At 42.1% G+C, this 14,670-nt stretch overlaps 1 protein-coding gene across 1 annotated transcript; it reads right to left on the minus strand.

Annotated features, from left to right (window-relative positions):
- Window positions 1-11,738: 11,738 nt before the first annotated feature.
- LOC123158967 (uncharacterized) lies at window positions 11,739-14,433 on the minus strand. Its single transcript, XM_044576778.1, has 3 exons — window positions 13,998-14,433; window positions 12,640-12,789; window positions 11,739-12,399 (listed from the first exon to the last, which is right to left on the minus strand). The coding sequence occupies exons 1-3, from the start codon at window positions 14,362-14,364 to the stop codon at window positions 12,101-12,103; spliced, it is 816 nt and encodes a 271-aa protein (XP_044432713.1). The 5' UTR covers window positions 14,365-14,433; the 3' UTR covers window positions 11,739-12,100.
- Between the last annotated feature and the right edge of the window lie 237 nt (window positions 14,434-14,670).

The raw sequence follows: 14,670 nt of genomic DNA on the forward strand, positions 1-14,670 counted from the left end.
CAGCTCAGCTAGCCAGGGAGGGAGCGGCGGGCGACGCCGTTGGTTCTACGCAAGCCTTCTACTACTAATTATTTGGAAATCTTTTTTTGGATATATACTAGTAATAGGAAATCAACAATGCAGTACTACATATATTCCGTAGAAATAATATTAATGCATCACCATTAATAGGAAATATTTTGCTTCGATCTCCTCGGCGCCCCTGCCTGCCTTCAATGCTCACTCGCTACTCCATGGAAGGATTGGTCGGCTACTCCACGCCGACGGTGCACACATCGCAAGGAGCGGCTGAGCTGGATACATGCATGTGGTCAAAACGGATTCATTTCGCTTGTCTCACACGATAGATTTGAGTATGTTTGGTTCACAATCAAAGTTGGCCACACTTGAGGTTCACAATCAAAGTTTGGTTCATAATCATAGTTGGCCACAATTTTTCAACAAATCCTGGCAAACCCCCCAAAATGAAATTATGGCGGTTATAAGTGTAGCAACATTAGGCAAAAGTGCTACTCCAAAGAATATGTGGCGTGCCACAAATGTGGCAGTGAAACAAATTGTTGCCGCAAAACACCTACCCCACTTGTGGTAAAGTGTGGTGTGGCTATGATCCAAACATAGCCTTATAGTTTGGGGTAGCAATGGATCATTTTTTTAGGAGGTTCTTTTTTTCTCTGGACGCCGGATTTTGAGAACTTGGTGTCTCTCCGATTATGGAGCATATTTGTTCATGACCAAAGTTTGCCATACTTTCCCAATTAATCGTGCAAGCCCCAAAAAAGGAGTGGCGAATAAAATGACCGTCATTAATGTAGCAAGATTAAGCAAAAGTATGAGCTAGTGATAAGTGGGATACACTGCAAAAAATGTGTGACGTGTCATAGATGTGGCAATGAAACAAGGCGAAGTATCAGGTGAAAATGAGTTTTCAGTGAAAATCTGGAAATTTGTATCATGGATTGTTGGATCAATAGTGAATGTCATGGATCACGAGTGGGACTCCTAACAATCCACTTAAACGCAAATTAGCAGATAACCCCCTCTCTCCATTAAATTACTCCAAGATTTACTTACCCCGTACGAGAAAATTGACCGTCTCAATAACCTAGCCATCACGGCGCTCTCCTAGGTGATGGCGGCTCGATGGCCGGGTTGCTACCCCTCAAGCATCTGTGACGGTGGCTCAACACCTCGGGCGACGACCACTGGTGGTCAGGGCGCTGCCACACGCATAGGTGACTTGGTGGCCGGAGCTCCGCCCACACACGGTGGTGGCTCGATGCCTCGGGTGCGGCGACTGGCGGTCTGTGTGCTGCACCATGACCAGGTGACTCGGTGACCGCGCCTCAGTCTAATAACATTAAATCTTATCAAAACATCAACTAAATCAAACACTTTTCTTACCTTTCCCTACCCATACCCAGATCAAATTAAATCTTACCAAAAGCCTCAACTAAATCAAAAACTTTCCTTGCATTCCGATCCCTTATCCATACTCAAATCAAATCTTATGAAAATGTAGAATATGGTTGGTGTAACGTATATATCAAAGACATTAGTGTTGAACCACTAGAATATGTATGCCCATATTGCAACGCATGAGCAATTAGCGCTAGTATTTCATAAATGTTGGGATGACACATTCAGAGAAGCAGACAAATACAATGTGTCTATTTTTTGCGAATGCAATACAATGTGTCTTGAACAACACCTTACGCCATGTATGATGTCCTCTGCTAAAAGATGGCCCAACCAGCATGGCAGGTCGGCCTACCATGTGGGCTTGGCTTATCAATAAGTGGAATAGCTAAACGGGGAAAAGGGTGAATGAATGGGGGTAAGCACAGAGATTCTTAACTCTATGGAATAATACGTGTCACAAGTGCAAGGATTTTTTTTCTCATTTTGTCAAAGGTTTTCTTTAGTTTTTGCACCAAGGCCACAGTAAAAGAGTGTTATGGTCATGGGTGCCAAGAGGCCTCCCCCCCCCTCCCCCCATCCCGCGCCACGTTGCATATTCTTTTTTGCATGTGTTACCATTCCTACGGTCAAGATGAATGTACCCAAGAAGACCACATACAAAGCAAAAGTTTGGGATCTTCTCATTAAACTCGATAGAACACCTTCTTTTTCTCCTTAGTGATTGATAAAGACCTAGTCAATGCTTTGTTCACATCCAATCTCACACGACCACGCACAAAATTCCCAGGAACTTTGGGTGAGGTTAATATGCCAAACCTCTTCAACTCTCTTACATCGAGGTTCTAACGCCGAACTCTCCCTATACCTAGTAGCAGGCCACACAAACTTGGATCCACACATGAATTCTATCAAAAGCAACTTCATCCATCTTGTGTAGCTGTCATACAGCTTGATCTGACAACATTATCACGAAAGATCCACATTCATTGCTCTATGATCATCTCCCAATTACCCACAGCTTGGCCCCAAGAGGCCAAAAGTTTGCGCCTTATGCTAGGCTACATGCCATCCGCATTGCATTACAAAAGGATGCACATGACAACGACCTCGTAGTGTATACACAACAGATAGCCATGAAATCAGACTTCGGACCTTCATCGAAATTCAAACATCCTCCTCCTTCTCATGCAGATCTAATCTCTTTAGGAGGTCTTCAATGTGGGTGTTCCCTCGCTTTTGATATTAGAGGTCTTGCTCTGCTCGTTGGAACCTGAAGCATGGCTTGCCATGGTGGCACAACCCAAACCCTTGGTCAGATGGAGTCTTCACCCCAAACCCCGATCTCACCAAGACCATGAAAGCTGACAAATCCGGCCCCTCAATCAGCCCAAGCAAGATCGGAATACATGGGAGTCTAGATCGGAATTGGATAGAACACTTAATCCGTTCTCATTTATTTTTGCAACACATAAAAAAGGATATATAATCAAAATTTTCTTAGGGGTATACTAGCACATATGCCCGTGCGTTGCAACGGGGGAGAAATTTCTTTGCGAGAAGCATCCGGAGAGATAATTGATGTGTCCACCAAAAAGATCTCCATAGCACTGCGATAGAGAGAGGAGTTGTGGTCTTATCGCGGGTCATGTTTGTTCGCGGGATCTTGATAGTGGTGGGGTTAGTCAGCGTGGCGGCAACCATCCAAATCGTGCCTTTTTTCCTCTGGGTCCGCGCTCTGTCTCTGGATTGTGTCTCCCTCCTCATTTGGTAGCTATGCGGCGACCTTCAGGGCATGGTTGCTTCGGCCACTCTCTCTTACGATGGTGTAACCGGATGGATTACTAATTGTAGCGCATAAATCTCATTTCATTAGCATATTTAGTGCATAACCAGACATCAATGTCACTTCTTTCTTAGGGTTTATTCTCCTTTTTTCACTTTAACGCTCGAGTGCCCACAATTTTTTTATTCAAGGCGAACCAACATATTCTATTTTGTTGGCCCAAGGAAAAAATAGCTCCCTCGGACAACCCAGTAAAGAAAGTGTGGCTGAGGCCCAATACTGCATGTGCGACGGAGCAATTTTTTTGGGCCAACTGTGTGGGAGCTACTATATGACGCTTGTTGCGTAAAATAGCGTGTGGGATGCACATCAGTTCATGTATGGGCCAACGCACAGGTAGGCTCCAAGACGACATGTATTTGTAAGGCGCGAAAACATCCAGAAAAATGATGAGTTGAAGGATCAAAATCATGCCTAAAGACCCGACTACGTGCTGCTAGCCACTCGAAGAAACGAGTCCTACCAACCAATGCCCAACTCAAATCATTAAGATCATACTTCAATGTTAGATTTGAAACATTTTTGTTTTTAAGTTTTTTTCAAAAATATAAATTGCTGAATATTCTTGGACACATGAATAATTTTGAAAATCCCAAACATTTTTTTTTGAAATTCTTACATTTTCAGAAATACACAACAAAATATTAAAAGTTTGAAATTCACAATTTTATTTCAAAATATGAACCTTTTATAATAACATGAATATTTTTTGAATTTGTGATATTTTTTGCAAAGGGAAATACGTTTTGAACATTCAGAATAATTTTTTAAAATGTGTTTCTTTAAACTGAGACATTGTTCTTAATTTGTGAACATTTCACTAAAAAATAATATTTTTCGTATTTGGAACATTTTTAAAATGTAATTTTCTTTTGGAAAAACACAAAAGAAAAAATGTATCATTTTTTTAAAATCTGAACCAATTTTGGAATGAGAACAAATATGTAATGTTTTGAACATTTTTCAAAATGGAATACATTTAACATTCTGAACATTTTTGAAAAAATTGATGTTTGCTGATATTATGAATTTTTTTGAAATTTTTGAATTTACTAAAAAAGGGAGAAAGGTATATAAACTTGAACGGAAAAAATCGCAAAAGAAACAGGAAAGAAAAATAGAAAGAAATGGGTAAAGAAAAATAGAAACATAACACAGAACAAAAAAACAGTTCAGTCCAGCTTGGATGGCCTGTGCGAATTTGTGACTATTATGGAATGAGAACAAAGGTTTGTTGTTCCGAACAGTTTTTCAAAATGAAGTGTATTTTAAAATTCTGAACATTATTAAAAATTTCGATTTGTTATGATAGTATGAAAATTTAATTTTACAAAAAAAGGGAGAAATAAAAGTAAACTCGAAAGAAAAAAGACAAAATAAATAGGAAAGAAAAAGTGAAAGAAAAAGAGAAAGAAACGGAAATAATAAAAATAGACACATAAAGAAACGATTCGATTATTTGATGCTCGCTGCGATAAATAGGGTTTTCAAACCTGTGTGGGCAAAAAATAACTGGGCTGGCTTTACTGGGCCACACTATGGGCGGCCCATGTATGAAATTCTGGCGTTTTTCCTTTTCTAATAGACAGACGGACAAAATTTTAGTACTACCTCAAATAGAAAAAAAAATCAATGATGAACGGATGAAAAAATCGGGAAAACGCACCTCGGTTTATTATATATAATATATATATATATATATTAATATATACATATATTTATTATTTATATTTAGGGGTATATACATAATCAGTTTTTTGGGGGAGAATTAGATTTTTTTTAGGCTACAACACACGCTTTATTACTCAAGAATGTTCAGAGGAATACATCTCAAGTTTGGAGGTTGAAGCAGCCAAACATGGCGACCAATAGACAGACTAAGCGCGTATTTAGCGAGGCTATGTGCCTCGATATTTGTGGTTCTACGTTCAAAAATAAAAGAACAAGATTGAAATTCAGACTCCATTTGCTTGATCTCCCGGATAATATGTGCATGTGTTCCTCCCTTCAGAAATATTGAAGACCACTTCCTTGCAGTCCGATGCGACCACCACTTGTGTTTGCATTAGATCAGATGCTAAAGCCAAAGCCTCCCTGCAAGCTAGGGCTTCAAGAGACGCTGGGTCGGAGACACCCTCAAAACATATAGCTGAAGCTCCCATGAACGAGCCATCAATGGCTCGACAGATGACACCGACTGATTTGCGTCTTGCTGATTTGGTTGTAGCCCCATCCACTTTGATCTTGCAGTGGCCCGGTGGCGGAGGAAGCCAGCACTGAATCAACGTTGGAGCTCGCACCTGGTTCTGTTGCGTAGGCCTCGAGGCTGATATCTCTGAGATGAAACGATCAACAAAGAGGTGCGTACCCGCTGGACTTTGAAATATATTTTCGTGGATTGCCTGCCAAATAGCCCATAGAGTGACTAGAGCCCTGATGAAATCTGACGATGATACTTTCTCCATTATGGTGAAGATCCATCTGCGTGCATCAGGTTCTGTTACCTCACTTAAAGCCGACAGCGGATGCTCTTCCTCCTGCGCCCACACGCACCTCGACATGGTACACTCCAACAACGAGTGACGCCACGAATCCTCATTGCCGCAAATTCTGCACCGGCTTGTCTCGCCATTTTTTAGCAAGTCTGCAAAAGGTATAGACTGTTGTGCTAATCTCCAAAGAAACACTCGGATTTTAGAAGGAACTTGGATCTTCCAGAGTTGGCACCACGACCGTTCCTCTGATTCAGTATTCGACGAGTCGCTCCGTCCTTCCAGCCAAGCTTCCCTCCTGATTTTAGTTGTTACCAACATGCGGTAAGCTGATCTTACTGTGAATATACCCTTACGCTCATGGCTCCAAACCCAGAAGTCATCAACAGATCTTGTGCACACCGGAATGGATAGGATAGCATCAGCGTCGAACTTGATAAAGATGCTTCGGACTAGTCCCCTGTTCCAGTCACCCACATTATGCAAAATGAGCTCGTTCACCATCTGTGGAGGGTTCTGTATCAAACTTGTGATTGGCCTCATGTTATGCTCTCGGGGTAGCCAATTATCCCGCCATATGTTGGTAGTAGCTCCGTTACCAACTCTTCGGATTAGACCCTGAGATAAAACTCCCTTGCCTTCATATATCGCTCGCCACACTTGAGAAGGCGAACTCCCCAACTCAGCTTGTAAGAAATCTGTGTTCGGAAAATATTTTGCTTTCAAGATTCTTGCACTAAGGCAAGTGGGGGAGAATTAGATACATATAATCAGATGGGCAAAAGAAAAGGGAAATCCCCGGCCCTACAACCCATGCCCATCCGGCCCTTGTGTCCCATCCTCGTGACATTTTTTTTCTGCGAGGAACCTCATCCTTGTGACTTCGATCCCCGATTTCCTTCCTTCCAATCCTTACTGGAGTCATGGCGGCGCCGCGCCATGCAGGCGGCGGCTGCAACGCCGGTGTTGGGATCGGCGGCGTCCGGCACGACGACGACCGGCTGAGCGCCCTGCCGGACGATCTCCTCTACGCCATCATGTCGCGCCTCAAGGCCCTGCAGGTGGCGCAGACGTGCGTGCTGTCCACGAGGTGGAGGCACCTCTGGCGCGCCGTGTCGTGCCTCGACGTCGACGAGCAGGAGTTCGGTACCCACAACAACTTCGAGGACTTCACCACCATCCTTCTAGGCAGCCATGCCATCGCGTGTCTGGACGACTTTTGACTGCACGCAACCTCGGCTGCTCTCAGGTCGTATCAGCGTCGAGACCTTACGTCCTTACCCACCGCTGGGTCCGCCGCGCCATGGGTCTAGATGATACACGCCCTTGCCGGCTCAGAAGACTGCATCTTTCCGGCCTGAATTTGAACCTGGAAGACATTGCGAGTCACGTCAGCTCCCGCTGCCCTGCTCTGGAGTCTGGAGGACTTGGAACTGGAAAACTGCAACTACTATATCACCTGCAATATTAACATCGCCTCCTCCTCACTGAAGACATTGGTCGTCGATAGTGTCTCCTTTGGTCGTGATGATCATGCTTTTGCGTTGATTATAGAAGCTCCTGCTCTTGTTTCTCTCTGCTTGGACGGGGAGTTTTCACATTGTTGATTATAGAGAGCCACATAGCATGCCGTCGCTTGTCGATGCATCGATTCATCTGCCCGTGATCGAGGACATCAAAGTGAAGTTCAGTTACCATTATGCTGAATTCCTCACCCCAACTATGCTCGAACTGAATATTATTGAGGCACTGTCTAATGTGACAAGCTTGGAGTTGTCGCAGTTTGTGGTCATGGTATATAATATTGTTCTTGTTCTTGACATCTCCTTTGCATGCAGCAGTTTGCATCTCCTTTATCTATAGCCATTTAAATATAAGAAAATGACTGTCTCTGGGCCGGTTTCAGTTGCGTTTGTACCCGGATTGTGAGGATCTTCCCGTATACAACTTCAAGAACCTGAGAACCTTGTTCCTGGACGAGTGTCATATCAGCGACGACTTCCTCGGGCTGCAACAATACCTTCGGAACTCGCATAACCTGCAGAAGCTCACTTTCTGCTGCTGCAAGGTGCTGCTACTTCTTCTACTTTCTACTCCCTCCGTCCGGAAATACTTGTCATCAAAATGGATAGAAGGGGATGCATCTAGACGTATTTTAGTTCTAGGTACATCTCTTTGTATCCATTTTGATGACGAGTATTTTCGGACGGAGGGAGTACTTCGGAACTCGATCTAATCCGTAATATTAATTCCTTCATGTTGTTCAACAGGTCTCGAATTTTGGACCTAGAGAGGAGCTGATCGAACGCCGCCACTCATATTTTGAGGACCTAGCGGATTTCAAGTGCGAGAACCTTAGGCTTAGAGAAATCGTATACCAAGATGGTGATGATGATGTCCACCTATTGGTTAAGCTTTTGGAGGGCATGAGGAAGAATCTGTCAAACAACAAGATAGAGCTCACTAAAGTCCATTAGCAGAACCGTATGTTAATGCACTATTTTTTCTATCATTTGCTAATCTCTACCCAAGTTGCATGTCCGTCCATACGTAACATCAGCTTTACTTTGAGGCTTTGACTAGTAATGTAACATGTGCAAACATATTCTGCACAAGCTATATACTCCCTCCGTCCCAAAATTCTTGTCTTAGATTTGTTCAAATATGGATGTATCAAGTCACATTTTAGTATTAGGTACATCCGTATCTAGACAAATCTAAGACAAGAATTTTGGTGGAGGGAGTATTTCACTATGTAAAAGAAAACTATTGTTGAACAGAGGATTAATTAACTCTGTTAAGTGAGGATTAACATTCAAAATTAATTCATGAGTAGCTGGGTTTGATGGTCGTTTGCCTTTCACCAACTCGTACCATTTAGACCATGCTTGGTTGGCTGCCAAAAATTCGTTAGCTAATATGTTGGCATGCCAGCACTTGACAGTTCCTAAACTTGCCAAAAAAAATAGCAAGTTTTGAGAGGTGGGCATGGTGAGTATAGTCAATCAATTGTTAGACAATTTTTTGACTTGCCTAAATATTGGCAAGCCAATTTTTAGTGTCAAAACCAAACATGCTGTCATACTATAATAAAAATTGGTTCACATCAATTTCATAGCGTAGGAAAATCATAGGAATAGGAAAGTCATAGGAAATGGGATGACATGTATCTCAAATCCTATGAATAGGAATATAAAAGGAGATGCTATTTGGTTCACATCATAGAATATATTTTTTCCATTGAGTAATGTGTTTTTCCTATGAAATGTGGAGAATAGAAATAATTCCACAATAGAAATAGGATTCTATTCCTACAAATCAAAGAGCTCTAAAATTTTCCTATAGAAATCCTATCCTCTCGAATTCCTACAGAATTCCTCCAAACCAAAGGAGACGCAGATTCTTGGGTGAAATGGAAGTATCTTGTATCACCTCAGTCTCTAGGTGATTTAAGTTGTGCCCTATGACATATGGTATTGACATTTAAGCTTTGTTCCGCAGAGATGTTCTTGCTTACAAATGGCGCAATTGCAGCTGTGGACGTCATCTATTGTATTTGTGTTATTCAATGTTAACACCAAAATAGTTGGCAGTGTCTCTAGAGCAATACCGAAGCACAAGGCAACTACCCACGGTCATACGTGAAACTGAAACAGTTGCATGTGTAGGTTTTTATAGAACAATGTTGCGTGTGTAAGTAGGCTCCATGAGGACGCCTCTGGAATGAAAAAAACGATTATAAACAGGCGATTGTCGTCTTAAAGTTTTGGCGTTCAGGTACACCATTCCCTTGCTCTCTGTATTAGATAGTGCTCTCATCTCCTTTGCATTCGTTTTCCTTACGCACACAGATGATCACATTAGTGGATTAGGCTCTGCAGCAAACGCACAAAGATTTTTTTTCAAGGGATGCGTCAAGGTTGACGCATCAGGATCATAGATAGAAAAAGTCGCCAGAAGAAAAGGCCATTGTTGTTAGTACAACCCTACGGCTGCTAGAGCCCTAAAGAATCCACATGCAGATTACTCGCTCTCGTCCCTCCTATCTACCATACAAATGACTGAGCCACGTTCACGCAGCAGGCCAGCCGCTCTCCAATCCTGAGCCTCTAACTCGATCTTAACAAGCAGGTCGTCCACCGATGGCGACGCGCCATTGAAAACAATGTCGTTTCGGTGCTTCCATAGCATCCATAACACTAGGGTTATCACCGTCCACGCCTCCTTTCAGAATTGATTTTGGGGGTTGAGAGTAGTCCACCATTCGACAAGCTTTGAATCTGCGGACGGCGTCCAGTCCGGCCTACTCCATGTGTTCATGACCTTGGTCCATACCTGCCTTGCTAGAACACATCCGAGAAGCAAATGGTCCAAAGTCTCAGGCAGCTGATCACAGAATGGGCATGCCGACGGGTGCGGCAACTGCCGTCGCTGAAGTCTATCTGCTGTCCAACATCGGTTCCGTGTCGCGAGCCACGTGAAAAACTTGCAAGCAGGGGGGGCCCTGCATCTCCATACCTGCACTGCTCCCGCGCTCTCTATGCGGCCCGCAAAGTGGGCGCGATATGCCGATCGCGCAGAAAATGTTCCTGAGCTCTCCCAAGTCCAGGCAATGGCATCCTCAATGCCCGGTCGCAGTTCTACATGTTGGGTTAGGTCCACCAGCGCCATGAACTCGAACAAGGCCTGCGTTCCCATGTCCGGGGACATATCTTGCCACCATCCAGCGGTGAGGGCCTGCTTGACTGTGATCTGCCGCCCACGCTTCTTTACCATAGCATAGAGGTGTGGCATGGTGTCCTCGATGCGGCCATCACAAAGATTTCACTTGTAGTCAATGTCTTGATTTTTTGAAAGCACACTACCCATAAATGTTACTAGATCATGGGTGGTGAGTGTTGCCGCGTCCATCTATTTGGAAAATAAAGCATGTACAATGGTGCTATCTTAGAAGTGTCACATAGACTAAATGCTGAGGTGGAGGAGAGAGAAATCATAAGAAAAGGCTTGTCTTCTCTTATTGAAAAGATGATCTCTTAGCACAATATTTCTCACCACGTTTTCAGGAATTGCTAGTTATTAAAGATAAGACTAAGAGATAACTCATTGTAGACATCCTTTTATTGTCATCTCTAAATTACATGCAAGGCTTAAAAATAACACTGTCTTATCAACCACTGTACATGCCCTAAGATAATAGGAATTTATGTAAATATATAGAAGCAAGAAAATTAAAGTTAGATTTGGATAAACTGGCATATATAGCAAAGGAAGATGTTAAGTTTGATTTTTTGTTCTCGTATATATCAAATCACAAGAGGCTGGTGTACATGGTGATCTTATAGATCACAAGGAAACTACTAATTACAGCTTATGGCATGGTAATTTAAGAAATTTCATAGCTTTAGTGTTGCGGAATCTCCATCCTGCTAGAGATTTGTCTAAAATACATGTCAATAGTATGCCTGAATGATCATGAACACAAGTTTTTTGCTGATAGCCAGAACAGCAATATTTGGTATAATCAACTTCACAATGTGTACCTAAAATTGGCAAGAAGTGGAAACTGTACCTTAACTCAAAAGCTGGTGCTTGGAAAATGATAAATGTGCCTACGGTTCCGAACACATAAACACAACATTAAATTGATGGGAGTATTTATTATTCACATAAATCCACTATCCATTTGTCTATATTATTCACATAAAATCCAATGAAACTTCTACATGATAATGTTATATCATTAGCCGGTTGACATTTCCCTTCTGTGCAACAAGTTGTTCCAATCTATATAATATATATCGTACAATGAAAGAGAGAACACCGAATGGCATTGTATACAGAAAATGATTACTTTGTCGTAGTTTATATATAGTATCTCCGGTACAGGAAGACACACTGGGACTGAAAGAAGATAAGAACATAAATCTGAAGCTTAAATCAGAATCTATCAAGATTCCAGAACTTCCCAGACGATGTAACAACAAATATTTCACATGATAATTCACATACCGCCAGCGCCCAGTGACATTCAACAATCAAGTGACCAGACAAGCGCAATAACCAATAGCTTCATCACCCACAAGAAGATCCAAATAAAAACGAAATTACGAATACCTACTTGTACTTGGTTGACAATAAAGCTGTTCCTTCCACCAAACTTGACGAAACTAGCAAAATGGTGCATCACCAACTCAACATCACCAGATAGAAGTTCATAAACAACCAAGGCTCAGAAGAACTAAGCACAGTTCATGAGGCAGTACTTAACTAACCCTACACACTTAGGACAAAAAGGCATGAGTCATCAGCCCATGGACAAGTGGTTAACATTCGCGTCTACTTAAGAAAGTTCTTCCTCGGCGTCCAGATTTATGTCACCTAGCTCATCGCCTGTAGGAACAGGCAATCGGGTACCTAGCTGCTGTGTTAACTTCATCGCGCTGCGGAAGTGTGGGCAGTCTGCTTTACTTTCTGGAACACCATTGCTGCGAAACCATTTTGCCCAAGCTTTGCTGAGTTTTGATCTTGTCTCCATCTCTTTCTTGAATATTACATCAATTCGAGTTTGTGTCAGTACCCGGCTTGGCATAAGACCTGTATCGATTCCTTGAACTCTGTTGTGTGTCTTGTCTAACGTATCTGTGGGGCGACAAGAATAAATGATTCAACCACATGTCATGGCTGCACATGCAGTTTTTTTGCAAACTTTCCATGAAATGAGTTATTAACAAACGTGCAGGGCAGCAGGTGCAAGCATTTTACATTAAGAATATTGGTAATGCAAACCCGCAAATCTGCTATTAATTGATATACTCCAAGTCCCAAATGGCCAATGTCTAACTGGTTATAGACACACAAATCAAGATACATGTATCTTACCTCCTTCCGCTACGGTTCCAGTCAAGGCACCTGCAACAACGTCTCCTGCCACTCCTACTCCCCTTGAAGCAGGAGACATGATGCTGACATCCTTCGCTAGAGGTCTGGGGATGCCACCAACTCTTCTTTCGCATGCTGACAAGTCACTCACTAGCAGGGAGAACTGATGTCAGATTGAAAATGGAAAAGGAAGCGACGAGGGAAGACTGCCAAGAGGATGAACTCAGACCTCAGAATCTTGAGTCTGAGTGTGAATAGGTGAGAAGCTTTGTACATATATGATACCAAAACACTATTGGTGTGACATTGTAAGGCCATGAGTCATGGGATGTGAACCCATGTGCTAGTAAATTTAATCATTGTTTGTGTCTTATGCATTACGTACATTAAATAACGAAAACTAGCTCAAAATAACACAAACATCAGATTTTAAAAAAATGTTACCAACAGGTATGGCCGAAAACCAGCAGTAGCCGGCTGGTTACACGTTTTACTCACACACACTAAGTCAGTAATCTGTCCGCAGGATGAACATTCAAACACCACAAGATATGAAAGATGTGAAAATGACAGAAGGCACACGAGATTGGACAACTGAGAAACAGAAAATGCCAATAAAAATAAATGAGCCTCTTTGGATAATGACAGGAAGACACAAACATTTAGACCAGATTGAACAATTGAAAAGGTCAACGTCAGAAAGAATTATCTAAGATATGAACGCCGAAAGGCTTACAGTTAAGACTTGCAGCAGGTCTCTTCAACAGAAGATAAAAGAGAGCTAACAATTACATAAAAGTTTATTTGTATTACAGATGTATGATTAATAGCAAGACTTCTAGAGATTAAAACTATATCATAGAAACAAATTGAATGAAGAATATTACTAACTTTATGCTTCAAAATGGGCCAAACAGCTCACTAAATTGCTTATTTGTAATATCAGACCATCAGAGTTTAAACTTATTTTAGGTTGTATCTTGCAAATTTACATCTGTCATATGCAGCCCATCCTCAAAAGATATGTAATATTGCTACATACGAATGGACACAACCACTGTATAATGTATGTATAGAAAGAGAGCAATAAGCTTTGTATGTATTTTCACGATTTTGCCAGATTCTGTAATGGTTTTATGCACAAGGTCATAGAATAAATTACTTAAAACTGCTTTCTCGCTCCAAAGATGACAATATTTAAGTGCCACAATAAAGTAAAGTTAATCAGTTAACAAACACTTCTTGGCCACAATAGAGGTACTCCAGCAACCAAGTGCAAAAAATAATTTGGTCGTACCTCAAAAAAAAAAATTGGTCATTTCCATGATTCTGTTTTCAGGAAATGTAGAGTGAAATACCTGCAGTATAGAAACTTTTGTAGGGATAATATTCGGTGGTCGTGAAATTATCTTCGCCAAGATTCCTGAACTGCATTGTCTCAAGTTGGATGATGCAGACACCAATATCTGTCCTTACATAAATTTCATGATCATCTTCATCATACCCCAACATCAGATTATCCCCTCCTCCCATAGGCCCCAAACCAAGGATCATGTTCATTTGAAAGGTCTTCTGCAGCATCCATCCAGCAACACAATCACAACCAAGCTTCCTCTCCCACATTTGGAATTTTTGGCACTCCAAGATTGCAAGGCCAATACTGTCATCATCTGTCCGCAAGATCTTAAAGCTGCTCGGGCGGCTATAATAATCCAAATCCGGCATCTCGATATTAGAAAGGCTTTGCCTATCTAAATCATATCTGAGTATGCCATCCTCATGGTCATCAAACACCGAGTAAATAGCATAAAGCTACTAGTTTACAGGTTAGGGTTCCAAAAAACTACCACTTTTTTAATTTTCTCAGAAAGCTACCAAACGCGCGGTCCGCTGTTTCAAAAAACCCAAACCCACGGTGACTAGTGATTTAACCGTTTTTCTGACGGCCTGGTCCCATTTGTCAGCCCACGTGGCCACGCGCGCTCACGGCGCGGCAGTTCACGGCCGTTAGCCGACCGGCCCGGTCGGAAG

Source organism: Triticum aestivum, chromosome 7B, assembly GCF_018294505.1.
Source record: "Triticum aestivum cultivar Chinese Spring chromosome 7B, IWGSC CS RefSeq v2.1, whole genome shotgun sequence".
Taxonomy (NCBI): domain Eukaryota; kingdom Viridiplantae; phylum Streptophyta; class Magnoliopsida; order Poales; family Poaceae; genus Triticum; species Triticum aestivum.

Bases quoted from the DNA above. Each gene is read 5' to 3' on its own strand.
- LOC123158967 (XM_044576778.1), bottom strand. From the start codon at position 14,364: ATGCCGGATTTGGATTATTATAGCCGCCCGAGCAGCTTTAAGATCTTG. The intron at 12,790-13,997 runs GTATTTCACTCT...TCTCCCTGCTAG, and splicing joins CAAAAGTTTCTATACTGCAG to TGAGTGACTTGTCAGCATGC. The intron at 12,400-12,639 runs GTAAGATACATG...GTCGCCCCACAG, and splicing joins TGGAACCGTAGCGGAAGGAG to ATACGTTAGACAAGACACAC.